Consider the following 23,533-nt stretch of genomic DNA (forward strand, 5'->3'; position numbering starts at 1 on the left):
TATCGTCTTGAAAAAAAAACATTTAACTCTTATAATAATAACAAAATATAATAAGTTTTTTGAATTAATTAACCATTTAAATATTGAGTGAAATTAAGACAAAGATACATTATATCAGGACTATTCAAAAGTTTACGAAACTTAAAACAAATTTAAAAACGATATCTTTGTATTTATTAATAAAATTATTTATGTTCAAATATATCAAAATTTCAGAAAACTTAAAATAAACTTAAAAATAATATACTCTTACTAATAAAATGTTTTATTATAAAAATTAATAATCATTTATAAAAAATTAATTAAATTTTATTTTCAAATATACTTTTATAATTGATTTAGTAGAAATATATTAGTGATAATTTTAATTTTTTTTTCTTAAGTTTAAATCAAAGGTTTTGTCTACTTTGACCTTAATTAGTAGCCAGGGTGTTGAGAAGTTTATTGGAAAAAAACAGTAAATGTAAGAGAAGCTAAGAAATTATCATAACACGTGATATATGATATGACTAAGCATTTTAAACAGTTCAAACATTTTGTTACTTTTTCTATAAATCTTTTAAGACAAAATAAAATGTTTCTATGTGCGTATCATTTATAACAAAAAAAAAAAATCCAACTTCAATTTTTTTCTCGACGCTAACCATACATTCAACAACAAAAGAATCATATAGAGACATACAACTAATGGTTTAAATAAGTTTTAAAGTGTTATATATATATTATTTCTTTAATTTTAAAATCTAAGTATACGATGTTTTCAAAATTTAATCTTTCCACCTAAAACAGGACCTACCATCAATCACAAATTGAACAATTAATTATAACTCGAATTATTTAGTAAACCATCGGTAAACTTGATCTACCATCAAATAAATTGGTCAAATATGAATCAAAATAAAGTAATCTGATTGTTGATTAAATAATAAAATATAATTACTTGTAATTAAATAGTGATTAGATCAATATTAATTAAAAATTTATACATAAATTTTTGAAGTAAAAAAAAGTAAATGATTTACATTTTTTACATCATTAATTATTAACTGTCAATATTAAACTTATTAATTATTAACCGTCAATTTTGGATTGACTTTGACATGGAAATATTTTTGCATATACTTTTTCAATAACTCTAGATAAACAGTTTTATCTAACATTTGAACTTGAAAAAAAAATTGGACTTAGGACGAAATAACAGGATTCATCTCAACCCATACTCGAAACTTAATTTAGTAAATGTGTGAGGTTATAGTCTGGGTACATTATCTTTAAAAAAAAAACCCAAATTAATAGGTGACGAAATTGTAAAGGTTAGCACAGGAAAATTACACAGATAAAAACATTGAAAATCCATTCCAACACAACATATATTTACGTATGTCAGTATTTATAAGAAAAATGATATTTTAACACCATTTTTTATACCATTTTAACATTGTACATGTGTCAAAATATGATTGGACGATTTCAAATTAAAAAAGTTGAGGCAGGGATATATTTGGAAGAGAAAAACCAAAGTTTGGTTTTTTAATTTAAAATCGTCCAATCACATTTTGACACGTGTACAATGTCAAAATGGTGTAAAAAAATGGTGTCATTTTCCTATTTATAATACGGCACAGACAACCCAGGCTTGTCCAAACGACCAGAAGCAGGGTAAGCCCTGGTAGTGAAGTTTGCGTGTGATGATGCTACCCTTTGAAATCCATTATCATGAAGCGAGTAGCTGTTAGAAGATGAACTTGACCTCTGGTATTCGGTGGGCCTCTGCTTTGGAGCACTCACAGATCTTACCTTTGCCATTGATGATTCAGTGTATGCCATGTAACTCGGATAATCAGGTTCAGAATAATCACTCAGATGGCTCTTGGTAGGAGTAAAAGGGCTTCTTTTGGAGCCACCATTTTTAGAAGAAGAGGATAAAGTACGAGGACTATTGTCAGCACCACACGACGAGTTCTCCTCAACCTCGTTCCATTTCACACGTCTTTCTTCGTCCAGGCTACAAGCTCTTGACCACCATCTTCGTTCATGCCATGATTTGTCTTCGTTAACGTTGATATGCATGCGGGACTTTGAGCTGTTTCTCTACAATCACAGGAATGTTTCTTTTCATAATTTCACACGCTAAATAATTTAATCATGAACAGAAAGGGTAAAAACCTTGAGTAATGATGGTGAGTGATCATATTTCACGCTCTCGGGTCTGATGGGGCTTTCAGATTTGTGTGGTGAACCCTGTCAATGGATGACATTCTAGGGTAACGTATTTGCATTGCCACAACATCATTAATTTGATCGAAAAATTTAGAATGTCATATGCTTCATTATCCAATGAATATGTTCGTAACAAATTTAAAGGCACTAAAACTATAACAGAGAAAAAGAGGATTGAAAATGGTTACATGGAGGTGGCCAGTGGATGAGTTTGCATTCAAACGAGAGGAGTGCAAAATTTGGGCCCGGCCAACACGCAATTGGGCCTGGGCCTGAATACGTAAGAGAGTTTGTACTCTTTGCAGCCATTCTGACGTTCGCTTTCTTTCTATCTCACCTCTCACTAATGCCTGTAGCTTCACCAGTCCTTTTAAAGCTCTAAGGGCTTTCCTTGCCTGCAAATTTTACCATCACCGGTTGTTCATAAATTTTACTCACTCCCAAAACACAAAACAAATAAAACAAAAGACAAAAGTAAAAAAACAGAAATACTCCATCTTTTCCTTTCCTATTATAGAATATTTTTCGAGAATTTATTGTAGTTTTATAAGATTCTTATGATCCCTTAACTGTTTTTTTTTTCTTCTGAAAATTACTCGGTATGTTTTCACTAAAAAATAATAAATATTTAAAATGAACGACGATTTTCTCATCAAATGCGTCGTTGGGAAGAAGAAACGACAAGGAAGAACATTTCACGGTGATATTTATGAATGAGAAGTAAAAAGAATTAATCATACCAATCAATTTTATTATACACTTTAAGTGCTCTGCGTGTGTGAAGAGAGTGAAAAGCAAGATCACATTAATGGTGAAAAGGGCAACACGGAGGGAAAAGAGGGAGACGCTGACGCTGACGCACCTCGATTCGCGTTAGTAGCTGTCACCCGAACAGATTAATCAGTCTTAATTAATGTTTATTCAGAGCAAGAAATTACGTTTTGAAGCAAACGATTTTTTAGCAGAACCACCACAAAAAACACCGTCTCGTACATAAGCTAAATCTGCAAACATAGGACGACACTCCCTGGTTTTGCTTTTCACCCACCCATCTTCCAGGATCTTTCATATTTTTTCCTTATTAAACTCAAACATTTTTTCACCAACCCAACTTAAACATAAGGACAAACAAAAAACAAAACTTATTTAACTTGTTTGAAAAATGATAAAACACTTTACTTTACGTTGAAGACTCTCTTGGATAATACAAGTTAACCATAAACACTGATTATGTTAAAACACGCTCATGCAAGAAGACACTCGCACTCGAATTAACGTACATGAATATTTTCCTTAATGGTATACAGAGAAAAAGAACAATAATTGGAAGAAGGAAGAAGAGGAGAATAATATAATATAACGAATGATCATACGAACCAAAGAGCCTCGAAACGCGGCTTGAATCTTAACGGCTGCCCATTCTTCTGGAATAACGCCTCCGAGGACGGTGACGGCGGTGAGTGCTGGAAGGTTGGGATCAGCGCTTTCCGCGTGTACCGAGGAGTGGCCTCTGTCGGTGAGTGGTGCGTGGTGGTCGACGGTGGAATGGTGCTTTTCTCTGTAGGATTTGACAAAGCTCCACCGTCGTTTGTCCTTGGGCGGTTTGGAAGCGGTGGCGGACGGCGAGTCTGGTCTTTTGAGAGCAAGAATGGCGCGAAACCATTTGGATGCCTTACCCATTAACTGGGTCTAATAGAGAAAAAGATTAACGTAATGTTGAAGATGCGTTTGTGAAAGAAAGATCAGACAGTAACATAGTAAGAACTCGTTCGGAGCGAACTAACATAATGCGTGTGCATTAAATCCTTTTCTTTTTCTTTCTTTCTTTCACTCACCTTTATATAATGATTTCCGTAGACAACGAATCTATTACACACACGTGTATTCAGCCAGCGAGAAAAAGCATATAAATTTAAGGAAAAGCAATAAAAAAAATTAATAGTTTTACACCCTAAAAAACATATTTTATCATTCACTTTAATAGTATAATGATTTATATTAACATTTTAAGTTAAAAAAATAAAATATATATAAAAGTACTATACAGACCAAGTTATGTTAAGCACGTTTGAATTCCGTAGTGTTTATGTTTAACGTAAAAATTAGACGTTTTAAGAGAAGGAGTTCAAACATAGTGTTGTTACTTTTTATATTACGTTGAATCGAACGTGTTTCGAAATATGAAAAATATTATTTTTGTAGGTCCTTCTCCACTATTTCACATTCAGTTTTAAATAGAAGAAATTGATGGGAAATATTTTATTATAATTTGTTTGGTTTGAAGAAGGTGGTTGTTGGAAATGTGGAGTCCAGAAGTGTGAATTGAAATGGTCAAATGATTGTGACGAAATGCAGATATGAAGTCTCTGTGTACCTTTTCAGTGTGAGGAGAAGCTTCAAAATGAGACTTGCTTTTCAAAATTGGACCAATCGGGCTACACAGTCAACGAATCAAACCGACAGCTATATTTAACATGAATATTAGGATATCTTTCATTATACCTAATTAATGAATAATTATATTTTTTTATATCATCAATAATTACTAATATGAATTTTAAATATAAAGATGTTAAAATCTTGTATAAATATTTCTTCATATACATATAGCTAGACATTGAATTTCTGATTAGATGCTTAACTGATATCCTTATGGTTTGATTATAACCACTTTAATTAACACAGTTCAGGTTTTATTGTGTTTTTCTCACAAATTTCATAATCATATTAAATTTTACTATTACTAAAATATGAACATTATAAAAAGTGCCGTTTATATAACTAAACATACTTGGTAGAAAAAACAGAGATGAGAACAACTCCTTGGTAAATCATTTATTATTCACTCTAATTCTTCTTTATTTATTTTTTAAATTTGGCAATTACATTTTCACTCTGGTATTTAACGATTTTTTTTAATTTTTCTTATATCATTTATTATTCACTCTGGTATTAATTTTTAAATTATATCAATTATAATGTTGAGCAACGACAATATTTCTATTATAAATTGAGAACAGTATAATAAATTTATACTTTATTATAAAATTGTCATTGTTTCAAAGATAACTAAAAAGTCTGGATTTAACTATAAAACTTTCACTGCTGTTATTATAAGTTGTTTATTTTCAAAATAAAATTCTCACCGCTTCAGTAACTATTCTAAAAATAATTAACTAAATATATTCACTATGTATAATCCACTCATAAAATTCATCATATTTATAATTATATCATTGTTTTATTTATAATAATAAGTAAATTATAACAATCATAATAACTCGTGATAATAAAAATAACTTTTATATCTGTTATATAAATAAGATAACCACAATTAATTTCCTTCTTTTATTCTAGTTATACAAAAAAGAAATGGAAGATTGCAAGTATCCTGTACTCAGTCTTTTATACTTCCTCCTACACTTATATAATAACATAGGACCATTAAAGAAATAAAATCATACAAGATAGAAAAAATTGCTTATTAATAGAATGATAAAATAACAGAGTTTTAACATTATAAAAAGAAAAAAAAAATCTAAGTATGAGATTAAAAAAGCTAAAGAACATGTATAAGAAAGAAGTTTTATAAATTTATTATCTTTAAAATTTGAAAAAAAAAAAGTAGTATTTAATTCTTTTTATCTCTCGTTATTATTGAAATGAATTCCTGTTAGTTACACAAAGGATCTGGAGTCAAATCCAACAACCCAGAAGGATTCAATTTGAATGGAAATCATTCTGCTATTCACTATTTCAGTAAGCAATCGCAGAAGGAGCACGTCATGGATCAGCGTGACCTCCGGTGATCAAAATAAAATATTTTTGAACCTTATATCCAAGATTGCACACGGAATTCGATATTTATAAAGACTCCAAACAAAATTACAAGCATTTTTATCACCTATTCCCACCTCTTCCGTTTGTCTCTCTCGAGTTGTTCCTTCTGCTTTCGGAAGGAAGAATGTTTTAAGGGTTGCCAGGGCCACTCGATATGTTGGTTTGTGCTTCTCATAATCTGTTTTTAACAAACACATTTTGAGAAAACAAAACCCAAACCATATAACACGTTTAGGATTGTGCAATTCTCCTAATTGACACTGCTGTTACTCTGTTGACAAGGAACAACGTTCTCTGGATCAGCTCTTCAAATGATGGGCGTCGCTCTGGATCACTGCTCCCATTTTTAACCAAGTAAACCTGAGTTAGAACCAAGAAGGAAATCTCTATCATATTAAAACTGAAGTGTGTCTGTAGAAGCACCTTCGCCAGCAATCATCGATGATTGACGCAACATGGGGATCAAGGTCCTCTGGAAGTTCCAGTCGTCTGTCCATAAAGCCTACGACTCCAACAACCTTTCAAGTGAAATACAATGGTTATAAAAAAATCCCAGTGTTCAGATTGCACTTGTTTCTTTAATTAATCAATCGTTAAACATATTTACTAACAGACTATATTTACTTAACCATCTAAGTATGTAACTTTAATTAAAACTATTAGGTAAATTGGTCAATCCAAGTAATGTGAGATGTGTTAGTTAGCAGCACTATTAGTTTATGTTCTCTATGCAGTAGACTTGTTGTACAGGATGTTGAAACTACGTGTGTTTCTAGGAGAGAGAAACCTGTAAGGAATTCAAATTTTTCCAGGGAATAGATTGAGTCATTAGTTCCCAGAGGATGACACCAAAACTGAATACATCAGACCTGTTTTAAAAAGGCAAGAAATCCATTACTTCAGAAGAATCAACTGCATTACCAATTCAATAGGATATAGGCACTATTTGCTAGTACAGAATAACTTCCAAACTAGCGATATTTTTGGTAACTGGAAAAGGTAGGACAGTGATTGAAAAAACTCAAACTGCAGCTATATAGAAGTTTCTGATCAAAGATTTTAAACATAGGACATTTAAAGCTGATTTAACAATTCCTCAAGATCATTAGGGGCAGTTAGCAAACAATTACGGAAAATGACAATTTGGAAAACTTTTTGGAAAAATTCATTGTTCAGAATATCGTCTCCATTTTTCAAAGTTTCCAGAATATTCCAGATCGGTTGAGTCACAGTTCCAAGTAATTACTTCTCATTGGAAGGTTCATTTCTAAGGACTTCAGGGGCCATCCATTGAGGCTGCATTTAAACAACAAATATGATTGTTAGCAAAATACAGAAATAAAACTTCATTCACTAAAAACAAACTAAAGATTTTACAGTTGCCAGCTGTTCAGGTCAGAAGTTTCATATTTAAAAATGAGAAAAGCGAGTGACGTCATTACGGTGCCTCTCCCAGATTTCGTATTCAATAAAGTTGCATCCTTCAACCTAGACAGGCCAAAATCTCCAACCTAAGGAAAAGAACAAATCTCATTATATTGAATCATCCTAGGCCCGTCAAATGCATTTGAAGCATTGATCACCTTTACAGTCCAGTTTTTATCTACAAGCAGGTTGGAAGACTTCAGATCTCGATGCACAATTGGTGGATTTCTGTGATGAAGATAATTCATTCCTCTAGCCTGAAATGAACAACAATGTGATTTAGAACATTACAAAATGAGGGTTTAACAAGCCACCAGCTTGCTCTCAACATTTATGTGAAGTGAGAGAGGACACGCACAACATCAAGAGCCACCCTTAGACGTCTTCTGATGTCTAATGTCTGATTGTTCCTATGTAGATTTTTGAAAAGGCTTCCCCTAACGTGCAAAATAAAATCAATTTAAGATGATTCCTATAACTTGCATACAAAAACAAATGTAAATGGGGATTTTGTTGTGCACAGTGCGTGAGATATTCATATTTACTAATACACAGATCTATTACCTAATTTCACAAATATAATAGATACTTCAAGCATGATATTTTATGTGCTTCTACACACACAGTGCAACTCCTTTAATAAGCTCAAAGATGATGATGCCGAAAATCTTACCTAGGTAATAACTCTGTAACAATGGCAAGCCTTTCCTGTGAATATACTGCTCCCATGAAAAGTAGTACATTAGGGTGTCTCAATCTCTTCATTATATCAATCTGAAGTATACACAAAGGATTCATGGATCAGTTGCTTTCTATTTAAGGCAAGGCATATATATATATATATATATATATATATATATATATATATATATATATATATATATATAGAGAGAGAGAGAGAGAGAGAGAGAGAGACCTCTTTTCTGTAGTCTTGTAAAGTCTCCTCTGTGTATCCGTTCCCAAAATAAACCTTGACTGCAACATCCTGAAAAAGAAAATAAGTTTTAGAGCAGATGGCCAGTCAATACTATTAGTAACATACAAGAATATGGTAATTTTATACCGATCCATTCCAAATTCCATGATAAACAGTTGCATAAGAACCTACAGGATACAGTGGAACATAACTATGTCAGCAATCATTAGTTGAAATGGGAACATTCAGACACGTTTCAAGTTCTACTAAAAGAAAGATGCAGGTAGATCAACCTAATTATTTGAAAAGATATCCATTAGAAATTTCTCGTCCTACCTTGAGATGTTTGAGCAAATATTCTTGGTTACTTCTTTATGACAATTCATCACACACTAGACACTGAATTTTCCTCCAAAAAGATTGAGTTTATTTGTGGCATAAAGGATTACAGGCCACCTAGATTTAAGAGGGGAAAATGATATTTATATTATTTTGAGACTGCTCCATATATCTTCTTTTTCTAAACTTATGCCGCTATTTACAAATAAAACCATTTTAGCATTTGAACTCCTCAACATAGAGGAACTATAAAATGCATAATAATGGAATGCACTACCTTGTCCAATCTCCTCTCTTAATTGAAGGTCTTCCCAATGGATTTCACACTCTGAAATAGAGTTTAACTCATAATCCCCTTTGCCCGACAAACTTTCGTGGCTGCCTGTACTTTCCCTCGAACTTGGCAGTTGCGACCCTTCTTGCTGCTTTTGTACTTCATCTCCTGTCACCATAGTCGTAGCCTCTGGTTCCAATTTCTTGTGACCAAATAGACAGTGTAATCTTAACAATGGGTATGGGGAATGGGAGAATCAAAAAATTCACACCACTCCCCAGAGAGAGGCTTACCAGAATAATCTTTGGAAACAGTGGAAGCTCTAGATGCACACGCTGTTGTTTCCGCTCTCTTCATTGGAAGTGAAGCATTGCATTTCTGAAGATTTTGTTCTTTATCTGCTCCATTAACAACATCCTGGTATCCTTTTAATGGAACTAAACCTCCAGATGAATCATTTTCATAATTCATTCTATTGCTTCCTGAATTATCATCTGCACAATTATTTTTTATATTTCCATTATCCTTCCCATATTTTGCACGTACCCCAGTTTGAAGCTTGGCTGCCTGAACATAGAGAGGATCACGTATCTAAAATGGATAAAAAGTTACACAGAAGTTTCACATCACACAGTTTTTAAACAAATATTATATACTACAGTTCAAATCAATGCAACATTTACAATGTCAAGTGGACCTCCGGCATATACTTGGATTCTGCTGGAGAATTGCTTTAGTTTGGTATCCACGCTTCATAAGTACACCGCAAAGGTTCACAAACACAATTTTTTAAACAAATATTATGTACTATATAGATCGAACCAATGCAGAGTTTACAGATTCATATGGGCCTGCAGTATATGCTCAGTTTCTGCTAGCATATACTTAAATGGCATTTATTTGGGATCTAAGCTTCATAGTGCCTACAAAGGATCAGCCTCCAAATTTATGATTTTAGATGAAGTATTACTTTATCAATATGAATTAGGAAATTAGAGTAACTAATAAAAGGGAAAGTAAGATTTATTTACAATTTTAGAAGGTTGGCCAAATTCTGCAGTAGACTCATTCTCCTCAGAGGCCTCCGTGACAATTGTGTTTTCTTTACGAAAATGTCTAGAATTAGGTTTTGTTTCCTGAAATTCGAATTTAGGATACGAAAACTTAAAACGCTATCAAAATTAAATACCTACTCAGATACTACATCCCCGAGATGAACAAAAACATACATATATGCCACGCTTCTCTAGCTTTTCATCACCTGCGACAGCATCTGTTGAAGTCTTCTTGGAAACTGTGTCATCATTACTATGCAGCAGTGGGAGAAGCTTTGATGCCTGGTAGATATAAACAATAGGGTTCTTTAATTTAATTTAAGCAAATGATAAAAAAAAGAAAGAAAAAAAAAAAGAACAAAGCTATAAAAAAGATCACACTATTGAGAACCAGATTGGAAACAGATGAAGCAATCTGTGGCATTGGTGCAATCGTTGGTCGTGGAGGCCACTGAATTCTTTTAAAGTTTAACCTCTGTACTCCAGGTTGGCCATTATTAGCAGATTTGTATGTTTGATTTTCTGAATTTGTACATTTTAATATAGCCGCATCACTTGAAACAGTTATAACACCAACAAGCTCACCATCCTCATAAAGAGGAGTTTTTGTTACCAATGCCATAATTACTTCACCAGATTTCTTTTTGAAAGGAAACTTCCCAGACCATGCAACTCCTGAAACCACCCTTTCCATAATTTTTTGTAGAGATATATAATTTTCCTGAGCAGTTAGGATTTTAGTTACTCTTTGGCCAATGATTTCGTAGTCTTTCCATCCATACAGAGTTTCCGCCGTGTGATTCCTGAAATGGAAATAGGTTTGGCTAAAAAGCAATCTAAACAAAAGAATAATTTTCAGAGGTAACTTTCTCAAAATTTGAAAAAAAAAAAAGTAAAATATTGACTGAAATTGGACTTGATTGTTAGTGAATAAGAGAGGACATACAAGTCTAATAAGTTATGACGGTTCAAAAGCCAATTTCTAACCATTAGTCTTTTTAGATTTAATATCTTTCACACTACAGATTTTCGTGATTTTAGTTAACACTGAATCCAATTAGCTTTATGAAAAATCAGCTTCTATCACTTTCCCCCAAAGTGATCCACAGTTCTTAAACACGATTAACACTTGTTAAGCAAAGCACGCCTACTAAACCACTAATTATTAAAGAAAATGCAACACGATGTCTCTTTTCCCTAGTAACGTCAATGTGACTGCCAGTAGAATGCCCAATTTCAACACAACTGAAATGTCGAATACACTGTCCTTTTTTATAAGGAAGACTTACACACGGCGACTCCTGATTTCAATTCCCAAGGCTTCCCCCACCAGCCTCAGTTTAAAATGTTCAACTTATCCTGCAGACTGATCCAGTACAGTAATCCCCATAAACCTTTCTTATTTGCTATGTTACGGAATTGCCGAATTGGGAACACTCGCCTAATGAATCATTGAAAACATGTTTTACCAAATAAACTTTCAACCGAAATAACTCATTCAATTCCCAATATAGCACTCTAAACGACATCGTGCGGATGTCTAACCAAACTTGAAACAAGTTTCTCACACATCCTATTCACTATCCCTCTCTACAGCGTTCAACTGTTCCATTAAAAATTATAACACCGTCTCTGGGTAAATAAATTACCAGAAAGAAGAAACGATTCAAATAAAAAATGTAGCCTCTACGATTTATTATTATACCAGTACACGATCTCAGCGGAGGGAACTCTGACAACGTGAACGGCGTGGCCCATACATTTCAGCAGGGTTGCGTAGGGACTTCCGGAGAAGAAGTAACCGGAGAGAAAACCGAGGGTTGTTGAATCAGCAATGACCTCGTTATTGTTATCGTTATCGTGCCTGACTGTGAGCTTCTTCTGCAGTAGCTCGTCGAATTCCTCCCTCAGCTTGGCCTGCTTCTCCTCGAGGCTCCGGCACCGATCCGCCAGAGCTCGGAACGCTGTAGTTTCTCTCTCCTTGCCGCGGTTCATTGAATTGGACAGAACTCTATGGTTGTGAGGTGCGCAATGCGCATAGATAACAGTTTGTTTGTTTATTCGCCGGTTCCTCGCTTGGCTTCTGCACAAAGCATTTGTTTATTCATTTATTTTATTGGTTTTAATTGCGACTGCGTCTCTGTCCAATGCGAGGCTTAGGCCTAAAGGCTCTTCGCCACGTGTCGGTCGCCGGCCACGGAAGCTATCCGGTGCGCACACCGATAGGATTGCCGGAAGATACCACCAATTGCGTGTCTCCAAAAGAACGCTGCGTTTTTTGTGTTCTGACAACACTCACGCCAGCCACGATCTGCTCAACGGAAACTTATAAGCCCTGTTGCTTACTTCCTTTTAAATAAATTGAAATGCAATTTTCTTCAGTAGAATATTATTTTTAATTTTATTAATCAAATTCAAACAACTATGAATAATAGTCTATAATTAATTGGTGCATTATTTACTCAAAATAACTTTGTACTATTATACTAATAAATGCATGTTATGAAAAAAATCAGATAGAAACAGACGGAGAGAGATAAAGATAGGAGGCAAGTGGAGGAGTATTATTTATGTTGCTTCCACTCAAATGAATAGTAACATATTCAATTATTTAGTATATTACTATTCCCCACCACAAGGTCATTTTGTAGTGTAAGCCTAACAAATCCAATTTTACGGCACCACAGGGTCAACCACTTCAACGCCATGATCGATCAAAAGATCCAGCGTGTAAACTTGTCTTTATGAGGTTCAAAACTAGGAACACAAATAGTCATATAAATAGAAAAAATAAAATAAAAAAGGTACTATGGATTTCGGTTTTAAAAATTTTATTATGAAATATTACATGTATTTTAATTAAATTCTTTAAAAAACTGAATTTTCTATTATTATACTTATCATTACTATTACTTTAATTAGTTTTTTAAAAATGTTTATTAACTATCATCGGATTAGTGTCATAGCTATTGTGTTGACTATCAGCTATGATAAAACTTAAAAAAATAATTAGGCTTTGGAGTTAAAGTTCTCATCTTTAATGTTATGTTATATAAGTGGAAAACTCTCTTCAACATAAATTGCAAGTGATGATTTGTGAGATTTTTTTTTGATTATTTTTGTTGATTTGTGAAAACGGAATTGAGAGAAAATCTGAGATAACCATTTCGTTAGATTACACAAATTTACAGTGATTTATACATGAATGTGATATTTATCCTCATTTATTTGTAAAATACTACAATAATATTAATCCTTAATCGAATCGAAGAAGCATCTAATGGCTAAAGTGAAAGGATCATAATCAAGGTGGGCCAACCGTACTTCCATTAGTACAAAAAGAAACTTATTTTATATCAACAAGTTGAAATCCAAGTATCACTAGTGCAAAAACGCTGTTTAATGTCATCATCAGATGTCAGTTTCGTGAAAAATCGACATCTATTATTGCACGGTGGCATTATCGTAGATACATTGGTAAACTAGACGTCAGTTTCGATGTTAGGCGACGTCTATAATATCATAGACGTCGCACCTGCTTCAAACCGACGTCCAATTGTCTAAGGTATGTGATAAGGCAGACAATTCGACGTCGTCTAGAAAAGGGCACCGGTCTCTGACAGGAAATGTGGAATAGACGTCCGATCCCCTGAACAAGCGACGTCGACTGGGCTACAATTAATGTTGTTCACCAAATTCCCAGGCGCTTAGACGTCACGTAGTCAAACGACAACGTCTAAGGCCTATCTGGAAGGCGGGAAGACAAAAATTCTTCAATTTAGACGTCGGTTCTGAACGTAAGCGACGTCTACATTCCTGTAATTGATTATTTTCACCAAATTCGAGGGTTTGAGACGTCGGCTAGGAGAGGCACCGACGTGAACTACCTTGACAGGAAATCAAGCGTCAATCTTTTCAGCTTCTTTAAGAAAAATAGACATCGGATCCCGATCAAACACTGACGTCTATAACCAACGCCCAATTTCATTTTAAATAAACCACAGACCCTTCTAACTACTCAGTTTCTGATTGCGTCTTCATCTCTTCTCCTTTTTCTTTATTTCTCCTCTTCTTTTACTCCCTTGCACACCTCTACTTATCATCTCTTCCGGCATTGCATTGTATTTTCTGATAACGTCATATCTTCGTCCTCTCCTTTTTCTCTCTTCATCCCAGGTGCGTGGTTTTTCTTATGCTTACCGTTTAAACTTTCTTTAGTTTTTTTATCGGTTATCTTGTTGTTCAACGGATTAAAATTTGCCTTTTTTTTGTGTTGTGTTTTAGTGCAGTTTTGATCCACTCTTTGGGTAACATAGTGCAACATTCTCCCTTTGCTAGTTTTCTCACTAAATGAGTGGCGATCTTTTGAGTTTTCTAGTTCTTCCGACCCAAAATGGAACTTGGGTCCTTGTCTACTTCTCGACACCGTATTTTTTTTCTGTTGCGGTTGAATAATTGGAAGTAGCCATGGACCCAGGTTCGGTTTTGGGTTGAAAGCACTGGAAGATTCAAAAGATGGAAGCTTTTTTTGTGGGGAAACTAGCGAGAGGAGAGTGTTACACAATGCTACCGAAAGCCTGGATCATAACTGCACTAAAACACAAAGTCATTGTTAGATGTCGGTTAAAGCCATGTCCGACATCTATAACAACATAGACGTCGGTTAGTGTCATTTTACACCTCTTTATATATTCATGTTGACGTCGGTTTAATCATAGGTGGACGTTTATATAGAGTAATTAGATGTCGCTGTGAGTATAAGCAAACGTCTATATAGATGTTGGTGGATATCATTAACTGACGTTTATATGGACGTCGATTCTGATGAATTTCGACGTTCCACAGACATCAACCGTATAGACGTCAGTTGTGAAAGTGACGTTAAAAGCCCAAACTAACCGACGTTAAACAACATTTTTGCACTAGTGTATTTCCTGTAACAGCTTTTAGATTTTAATATTGACTAATTTGATAGCTTGTTATTGGTTAAATATTTACCTGTATCTAGATACAAACTTTAATTTAGTCTTTTGTTTCTTTTTTCTGTGAAAGGAATCAATTTTGTGGTTTAATATATTATTATATAAAAAGATTTTTTATCTACATTTTTTTTTAATTTTATCATTTTGTAACTATTTTTTTAAATATAAACAATCAGTTATAATAAAAAACATTTCTTAATTTTATCTCTTTTAATAATTATTTTTTAAATTCAAATAATTTTTTATAATAAAAAAGTATTTATATAATAAAAAGTATAAAAAAATATTTATATTTTATAATTAGAAATAATTTTATAATTTAATAAATTTTATAATGACAATGTGTTAGATCTCTTAGAAATGAAAAAAATACTTATATTAATATATATTCACAAATGAAATCTGATATCTATATACATTTATTATTTAAAAAATATATATATTTTAATATTTGTTTATAAAGTAGGATAGGTCAAGTGCGGAGTGGGTTAACTTACCTTGTCAATTCTACTTTATAATACTATTTATATATATGTAGCATCAATTAAATCTATCGATATTGTGAAGTTGTTCGCTAATTAAGATAGTAATGCATAACTAAAAATAAACTAATTGATATAATTAAAATTTTCATTATATATATATATATATATATATATATATATATATATATATATATATATATATATATATATATATATATATATATATATATATATAAAATGAAAATTTAGCTTCTATTTCTGTTTTAGATATATACATATGTTATAAAAAAATTTAAGAAATTTGTAATTAAAAATTAAAAACTATAAAATTATAGATATCATTTATCTTAAAAAATAAATTTATATAATGAATATTTCTACTAATTTAATTAAATAAATTGTTACTAAAACTATATGCATTTGGGTATTTGTGTATCATTCATAAAAATCTGCAATTTTATCAATATTGTAAAGAATTTGCTTTTGAATAAAAAAATTACACACAATGCTTTGCAGCTTTGTTGACGCGAAAACACATGTATATTTCTTTTTACCTCATGAAATAAAAATTAACTGATGAGTCAAGATTTACATTAGAAAAGCCAAAGAAAATATAAACGAAAACCACGCAATACTAGTATTGGTCAAACTATTATTTGGATATTGTATAAATAATCTTATCTTATGCTCTTTCAGAGCCTTCTAAATAAAGAAAATAGAGTTACCAAAAACATTAAATCATAATAACCTTGAATTCTCTTAGGTTTAAACCCATTTTTATCCCTAAGTTAAGTTCTGATGTTCCATTTAAAAATGTCAACTTTTAGTCTCTATAATATGAAAAATGTATCAAATCAGTCATATCCATTAACAAATCACAAGTTTTTCATTAAATGATTTGTTGTTCATAACACCTTCCGTTGACAAATCACAAAATATTGGATACCTAGGTATGAAAACTTGTGATTTATTGTTCATTAAATACTGTCATAAGGATTGATATGATATATTTTTCATGTCATAAGAACTAAAGATTGACATTTTTAAAAACGGGGACTAAACTGAACATCGAAACTTAACTTAGAGACCAAAAAAGAGTTTAAACCATTCTCTTATTTAGCGAAGAAGTGTGATTGAAAATATGTATTTGAGATTGTACTAGAGGATTCAGTCAAATCGAAGAGTCCAAAAACAACGATAAGGCCAAACGTTCATAATCGACAAGTAGATTATTAAGGTAAAACGGTGATTATAAGTTATTGGACCGTGATTGGGTTTTGGTTAAGGTCTCGCTAATCCAAAAGCTCATAACCAAAACTATAAATACTGGTCAAAGACAAGAAGTAAGGACACTCATTAATTGTGCATTTATTACCACACTCAAATTACCGAACATATATAATTACTGACTTTGACATTGAAGAATCTTTGGCAGGTATCCTATCGACCGGTAAACAGAGAGAGCGAAGGATAAGACAATGATCAGACGAACTTTAAAGGAAATTGTGTAAGACTTAAGTGACTCGACCCTATACCGGAACATAGATAAAATATGAACCAAATAAAAAAACAAAATATGTAAAGGTGAACAAAAGAAAACATGTTAATGTTAACATGGTAGTGAAAGTGAAGTTCAATATTTTTTTAATAGTTTTTAAATGACATTTAATTTTAGAACTTGTTAAATGACTACTTTTTAATAATAGTATTATTTTTTTGGTCAACCTAATAGATGAAGAAAAAAAAAATCATTTTAATCATATGTAACTTTTTACATTTTGATATAAATTAATTTGTTTAAAAATAATGGTCAGATTTACTAAGGTTAATTAACTATAATGTTATAAAAAAAATAATATAATAACGTAGATTATTTTAAATTGGATTAAAATCTAACTTAAGAAAATAATCTAAATCTGTATAAAGAATATTGGATTAGAAGTAAATTATAACAAAACAGTTGTATATTTAATTTTTTTGTATAAGAAAACATATAATTAAATAGTAGTGGTTCTCTAACAAGTTACGTATACTATTACTTTTCTCTTACTTGGTCCGACTAGGTTGTTGTTATGTTGCTTTCTCCTTTATTTATGGTTCATGTCATTAGTTTGTGTCCATGGATTGAAGTAGTTTCAATTTGACATAGAGAAAAACTAAATGTGGTGCAACAAATAAATGTTAAAGCATATGTTAGGACATGAGGTTTTTGTCATTTTCAATGGAAACTTTCGTATCTTTCTCCAATCACACAAGTTAAATTAAAAAATAATTATAACTTTACATCCTTTTTTACTTTAATATTTAAGTGACATAACGTGAGTTTCATTGATAAACTTTTTCAACCAATTAAATTATACAATTTAAAAAGTTATTGACATTTGACCGTGTCAAATAAAAATAACTGACACGTGAGTGTATCATTATACTACTATCCTAAATTTAATTTTTAAGACTTTATATTTAAATTATATTAAAGTACTGGGAAATATTTTTTTATTATAAAAAATATTCAACATGTGATGTCGAAATATGACAAAAGAAAATTTTATTTATGACACCTTCTTTCATTTCTTCGAGATAATTATAAATTACATCTGTTATTTCTTTTTTATTGTGCTTTTATTTCTTGAAGGTATTTATGACTCCTTAGTGATTGAAGTCTTTTTTTCTTCAATTTGCTAAAACTTTTGAGTGATTTTTTTAATATCTCCTAAGCTTGTATTATAGACAATCTTCAAACATCAATGGATGAGGTAAGGACTTCTTGATATTTTTTTCTTGCTTTCAACAAAGTTTTCATGTGGAGATAATTCATCTTCATCTAACTCCTCATAGTCTTTTTTTTTTTTTTTTTACAATCTCTTAAACATCTTGAAAGCTAAGCAAGCAACACTTTCATATGAAACACTTTTTTTTTTTATATTTTCTTTTTTAAGATCAAAATATTGAAAGATGATAGTTATTTTTCACCTTTTTAAATCATACGTGACTCTTGAAACAATTTTGTTAGAGAAAGTGATGAGAAGTAGAAAAGAAAACTCATTTTTTTTTAATTTTTTTTTACTTAAAACAACCAAATACAATAAGGTATTTAAAGTGTTAAAAGAGACTTTTTTTTAGGAGTTTCTTCTTTACTTCAGTGATAAAAACTTTATAGATCTTGTTAATAATATCAATAAGCATTTTAGATAGTTCTTTATTTTAAATTATTAGTAGTTTTGAGTTTTGTGTGTTGTATCGTGCTCTTCTCTCCTTAGGTTCTTAGCTATATAAAATATATATATTTTTTGTTAATTTTAATTGTTCTTTTTCGCCGATGTGGCGTTTTTCAATTTTGACTTTTAATTATAGAAAATTTAATAGGTACATGATATGTTTTTTAATTTTGTAATTGAAAATTGAAATTAAGAAGCACTTAAATGAGCAGTGGAAGAATTTCAAACGAGGATTTTTATAATTTTGTAATTGAAAATAAAATTAAGAAACAATTAAAGATAGCCTGTATTGGTAGTCCTAAAGCTGGAAGCACAAAACAAGAAGTTTGGAGTCTTTCGCAAAGTTTTTTCTCAGTTGAATGCTTTTTAATACATTCGTGTCCCATGTTGTTAATTTGGTAAATGCATTTTGGTGATTATTAATTAGCTTGGTGAATAATGTGCAGAATGGATACAAAAATTCAGAAAAGATGGAAAAATAGGAAAAAGAAATAATTATCGAATATATATATTTCATTGCATTAAAAAGTTGAAAGTCAAACTCCGGTGGTAGTTTCCCACTGTTTTAATTTAATTTTTCTCACTTTCCGGGGACAAAGTTTGTGGCATATGCCCAAGCATTGTTGTTGACAGGGTCAGCAAGGTGGTCTGCAAGGTTTTCCAGCGGTCCCTTTCCGGTCACAATCGCCTGAACAAAGAAACCGAACATGGAGAACATGGCTAATCTACCGTTCTTCAGCTCTTTCACTTTCAACTCAGCAAAAGCCTCTGGGTCATCAGCAAGGCCCAATGGGTCGAAGCTTCCACCGGGGTAAATTGGGTCAGTCACCTCACCGAGAGGCCCACCGGCAATACGGTAACCCTCCACGGCACCCATCAAAATAACTTGAGAGGCCCAAATAGCCAGGATGCTCTGTGCATGAATCAGGCTTGGATTGCCCAAGTAGTCAAGTCCACCCTCACTGAATATCTGAGATCCAGCCTTAAACCACACAGCCTCGCCGAACTTCACACCGTTACGGGCCAAGAGTTCGGGGAAAACACTGCCCAAGGCTCCCAACATGGCCCATCTGGAGTGGATAACTTCAAGTTCACGGTTTCTAGCAAAAGTCTCAGGGTCAGCAGAAAGCCCGGCAGTGTCCCAACCATAGTCACCTGGGAATTCACCAGTGAGGTAAGATGGGGCCTCACCGGAGAATGGGCCCAAATACTTGACACGGTCTGGGCCGTACCATGGGCTTCCAGAGGAAACAGACTTAGAGGCTGTTTTCCTCATGGAAATCCTTCCACCGGAAAGGTCAGGGGTGGAGGGGGAGAGCTTGATTGCTTGGCCAGCCAATGACGGTGAAGAGAGAGCCATTGTTGAAGCAGCCATTGTTAAACAGTGAAAAGCTTTGTAAGTGAAAGTGGAGAGAATGGTGCTTGCTGTGGTTGTAGGCTAGAGGAGCATTATATATATATAGGTTAATTGAGAAAAGGATTCTTATCTAAATATCATATGATATCTATATTTGAATTTCTATTGGTTTGAATTTGGAATATGATTTGTGTCCTTTGCTACCCTCACCAGCACAGATCAGATATCTACAAACATATCATGGAATACCTCTTCTACCAAATCAGAATCTGCCACGTAAGATTTATTTGGATAGCCTCTGTAGATTGACCATAAGTAAATTTTGGTGGTAAAATTTGACTTTTACAGAAGAGGGAAGTTGTTGGATACTGATCGATTAAGGATGTGTGTAGAGTAAGGAAGACATTCATCTTTTCATGCAAATATAAAATATATACTAACTTTTAATCTTATTCTCATTTAAATTATAAGTTATGTAAATTAAATATTCAAAGTAGTATATATTATTTAAGTAAATGTAAAAATAGAAAAAAATCAATAATTGTATGTCATACAAATCAAGAGATCAAAACTAAAATAAAAAGAAACGTGTGTAATATTCAGCTACACTAAGAATATTTGGGGGTAAGTTTTGCTCTATTATTTATTTTCCTCTTACTCCTTCATGTTTAAATTGTTTTATTTTTTATGTGTTTAAATTGTTTTGTCTTTTTGCAATATATAAATATAAAAAGATTAATGTCGTATATAATATGTGTAAAATTGGAGAAAACCACCTCCAACAACTGGATACCATTACACTATTTAGGCTTTTGGATTTAACATATTATTCAAATTAAGCTATTAACTTATTTTATAAGTATACTTCAAAGTAATATGATATTAATATTTACTTCTTATGATTTTTAATCCATCTTATCATAAGGAAAAAGATATACATGGAAAATCAACTTTTTTGAATTAAAACGAAGAATTCAAAACTAAATTTTAATAATAAGATATATAAAATTAAAATATTTAATTAAAATATAAATTAAATTAAATATGACTGTCATTGCAATTTCGTATAACGAATTACAGTTATTATTATAGATAAATATTACCTTAACGGGTGATTTTATTTAAAATAATTATTTGGTTGTTAAATATACTAACTATAAACTTGACAAATATTTGATATTTAAAATATTTTGACTTCATAGATCAATGTCACGTTTACATAAATTATTTGACTTTTTATTTCATATAAATATATAATTATAAATGATGAACCTATTATAAATTTTTAGCAAAAATTGCAATTTTATATAACCAGTTACAAAGAAAAGAAAAAAAACCGCCAAAACTTCTTTCGTTCTGTTTTTACTATGCATCCCCGCCAATTAGAAGAGTAGTCCATAGTTGAAATCCGTAACCGCCCAAAAATGGCATTTCATTCCCGTATCAGTGTCACCCTAATCATCTTCATACTTTCTTTCTTCCTCGTGTTCCGTGTCAACGGAATTCAAATAATCTCCAAATCGAAACTGGAGAAGTGCGAGAAGAACTCAGACTCCAAAAATCTCAATTGTACCACCAAAATCGTAGTGAACATGGCTGTTCCCAGTGGCTCGGTAAATTTTAAAGTACGCAACGCAGTGTTTACGCATTTCCGTTTGTTGATGTTGTTTTGTGATTGCGCAGAGTGGAGGAGAGGCGTCGATTGTTGCGGAATTGGTGGAAGTGGAGGAAAATTCAACCAGGAAAATGCAGACATTGCGGATTCCACCCGTGATAACGATCAATAAAACTTCTGCGTATGCGTTGTATGAGTTAACATATATACGAGTATGGTACTCTTCTGTAGTTATTGGACTATACATGTGATAATTAGTGTTACAGAAATGTTATTTGGTTGATGTAATAGGGAGAGAGAGGAAGAGACAAAGAAAATGTTGTTGCGAGTTAAAATATAAATAACACAACTATTTTATATTATTGAGAACTAATCTATCATCATTTCATTATAATTTTGGATAATTAGTAGTATTTTAATAATTTTAATTTATATAGCTAATGGCTGGCTTTGGATGTAGTCTGATCTTTTGTATGATTAAGTGAGACTTGCTTGTTAACAGGATGTTCCTTATAAACCTGAAGAGTATTATGTTCAGACACGTAAATGTGAGCCAGATGCTGGTGCAAATGTCGTGAAGATATGCGAGAGGCAAGCCATGTTTTATTTATTTTATTATGACCAGGGACTGACAAGTTTAGATTATGTTGATTTCACTGCATGGTTTCTGGTTTGCAGACTGCGAGATGAAGAGGGTCATATTATTGAGAACACTCAGGTGACCTTCTAACACCTAATATCGTAGTCATTGATAGTCATAGCTGACAGAGTTCTCCCACTATTTTCTTAAGTTATTTATTTTAATTTTATTTAAGCATTTGGCTGGTTATCATGCCTGCCTTCCATTCTTATATGCATACATCAAAATTATACTGTTTTCTTTTTTCTTTCAATCGTGAAGTTTTCTAACATTGAACTTTTTGAAATATACTTTGAAGTCAATCTTAGTTGATTTACGATTACAATATTTGTGCTTAAGGTCATGATGATAATTAAAGGAAATTATTCAAAACGTAGAATTAGAATAAGAATCCCGTGTTTGATCCATCCTCCCCAAATACTCTTTGAGATCTCATCTTTCACTTCTGATTCAGGATTAACATTTCTCTCCTTCCGTCTTTAATGTAGCCAATTTGTTGTCCATGTGGGCCTCAAAGGCGGATGCCTTCATCATGTGGAAACTTCTGTAAGTGATTTGGTGTTGCAGAAATTTGTAGATTTTCAGCAAACACCAAACTAACAATTTTGGGTTAAATTGTTTAACTAGTTGACAAATTGACAAAAGGAAAGGCCAATACTGCACATTGCGTGCGTTTCCCTGGTGATTGGTAAGCCTCCACCCTCGCCGTCATTTTTGTTTCCAATTGTGATTGGTTTGGGTGGGCTATTCTGGTTATTGTCTTGGTGAGTTCTTTGCTAGACTTAGGGGAGCATATGAAAACCATGTTTACATTGAACCGTTTGTATTTGCAGATCAATATTTTATACAATCTTTCGGTTTTCACCTTGAACGAAAAATTTCAGATGTTTTCTTCATGTTAGTTCTAGATTTTTTTTTCGAAACAGTGAGTTAATCAAATAACTTTATTAAGTTCGTTGAAATTTTAGAGACTAAACAGGACAAGAGAGTGATCACAATGGAGTATAATGCAGACACATTGTACCTTCTACTAATCATCTAGTTTATTTATGAAATAAATTAGTTCAAGTTCAACTCTTAATGTATAAAATATTCAACTCCAAACACTAAATGTGTACAAATATAATGGTAATTTAACTCAGTTATATGATATTCTAACAGTTCACC

General features: G+C 32.3%; 4 protein-coding genes across 11 annotated transcripts in view; 1 reads left to right on the top strand and 3 right to left on the bottom strand.

Moving 5' to 3' along the window:
• Nucleotides 1-1,219: 1,219 nt before the first annotated feature.
• Nucleotides 1,220-4,047, bottom strand: LOC106777320 (protein IQ-DOMAIN 14). The gene is made up of 5 exons (XM_014664893.2): nucleotides 3,598-4,047; nucleotides 2,409-2,615; nucleotides 2,167-2,241; nucleotides 1,610-2,091; nucleotides 1,220-1,390 (listed from the first exon to the last, which is right to left on the bottom strand). The coding sequence occupies exons 1-5, from the start codon at nucleotides 3,898-3,900 to the stop codon at nucleotides 1,384-1,386; spliced, it is 1,074 nt and encodes a 357-aa protein (XP_014520379.2). The 5' UTR covers nucleotides 3,901-4,047; the 3' UTR covers nucleotides 1,220-1,383.
• Nucleotides 4,048-5,856: 1,809 nt separating this feature from the next.
• Nucleotides 5,857-12,378, bottom strand: LOC106777922 (probable serine/threonine-protein kinase SIS8). Of its 6 annotated transcripts, none has more exons than XM_022775559.1 (16): nucleotides 11,775-12,378; nucleotides 10,815-10,872; nucleotides 10,244-10,351; nucleotides 10,046-10,150; nucleotides 9,308-9,605; nucleotides 9,018-9,203; nucleotides 8,549-8,589; nucleotides 8,402-8,470; nucleotides 8,159-8,259; nucleotides 7,844-7,922; nucleotides 7,644-7,742; nucleotides 7,503-7,571; nucleotides 7,307-7,356; nucleotides 6,848-6,929; nucleotides 6,484-6,578; nucleotides 5,857-6,394 (listed from the first exon to the last, which is right to left on the bottom strand). In XM_022775559.1, exons 1-16 carry the CDS (start codon nucleotides 12,062-12,064, stop codon nucleotides 6,292-6,294), a joined length of 1,833 nt encoding a protein of 610 aa, XP_022631280.1. In that variant the 5' UTR covers nucleotides 12,065-12,378; the 3' UTR covers nucleotides 5,857-6,291. The 6 variants fall into 6 exon arrangements, 5 of the variants coding, with proteins under 5 accessions (XP_022631280.1, XP_014521229.1, XP_014521228.1 ...); XM_014665743.2 differs by having other exon boundaries at nucleotides 9,018-9,182; nucleotides 10,449-10,872; XM_014665742.2 differs by having other exon boundaries at nucleotides 10,449-10,872.
• Nucleotides 12,379-19,249: 6,871 nt separating this feature from the next.
• LOC106777957 (chlorophyll a-b binding protein of LHCII type 1-like) lies at nucleotides 19,250-20,183 on the bottom strand. Its single transcript, NM_001317285.1, has one exon. The coding sequence runs from the start codon at nucleotides 20,127-20,129 to the stop codon at nucleotides 19,335-19,337; it is 795 nt and encodes a 264-aa protein (NP_001304214.1). The 5' UTR covers nucleotides 20,130-20,183; the 3' UTR covers nucleotides 19,250-19,334.
• A 1,220-nt stretch (nucleotides 20,184-21,403) lies between these two features.
• Nucleotides 21,404-23,533, top strand: part of LOC106777500 (protein HAPLESS 2) — a 33,371-nt gene continuing 31,241 nt past the window's right edge. Inside the window, exons 1-6 of one of the 3 annotated variants that reach the window (XM_014665071.2) lie at nucleotides 21,407-21,724; nucleotides 21,795-21,938; nucleotides 22,229-22,317; nucleotides 22,405-22,444; nucleotides 22,855-22,912; nucleotides 22,994-23,054. In XM_014665071.2, coding sequence (XP_014520557.1) covers nucleotides 21,536-21,724; nucleotides 21,795-21,938; nucleotides 22,229-22,317; nucleotides 22,405-22,444; nucleotides 22,855-22,912; nucleotides 22,994-23,054 — 581 coding nt within the window. In that variant the 5' untranslated portion in view covers nucleotides 21,407-21,535. Of the gene's footprint in view, nucleotides 21,725-21,794; nucleotides 21,939-22,228; nucleotides 22,445-22,854; nucleotides 22,913-22,993; nucleotides 23,055-23,533 lie in introns of all 3 variants that reach the window. The other 2 variants (XR_002666013.1, XM_022775873.1) reach the window with 2 other exon arrangements.

The sequence above is a fragment of the Vigna radiata genome, chromosome 11 (genome assembly GCF_000741045.1).
Source record: "Vigna radiata var. radiata cultivar VC1973A chromosome 11, Vradiata_ver6, whole genome shotgun sequence".
Lineage (NCBI taxonomy): Eukaryota > Viridiplantae > Streptophyta > Magnoliopsida > Fabales > Fabaceae > Vigna > Vigna radiata.

Bases quoted from the DNA above. Each gene is read 5' to 3' on its own strand.
- LOC106777320 (XM_014664893.2), bottom strand. From the start codon at position 3,900: ATGGGTAAGGCATCCAAATGGTTTCGCGCCATTCTTGCTCTCAAAAGA. The intron at 2,242-2,408 runs GTAACCATTTTC...ATCCATTGACAG, and splicing joins CATCCACTGGCCACCTCCAT to GGTTCACCACACAAATCTGA. The intron at 2,092-2,166 runs GTTTTTACCCTT...CTGTGATTGTAG, and splicing joins ACTCACCATCATTACTCAAG to AGAAACAGCTCAAAGTCCCG.
- LOC106777922 (XM_014665742.2), bottom strand. From the start codon at position 12,064: ATGAACCGCGGCAAGGAGAGAGAAACTACAGCGTTCCGAGCTCTGGCG. The intron at 9,204-9,307 runs GTAAGCCTCTCT...AATTGGAACCAG, and splicing joins TGTTTCCAAAGATTATTCTG to AGGCTACGACTATGGTGACA. The intron at 7,572-7,643 runs GTGATCAATGCT...TCTTTTCCTTAG, and splicing joins ATAAAAACTGGACTGTAAAG to GTTGGAGATTTTGGCCTGTC.
- LOC106777957 (NM_001317285.1), bottom strand. From the start codon at position 20,129: ATGGCTGCTTCAACAATGGCTCTCTCTTCACCGTCATTGGCTGGCCAA.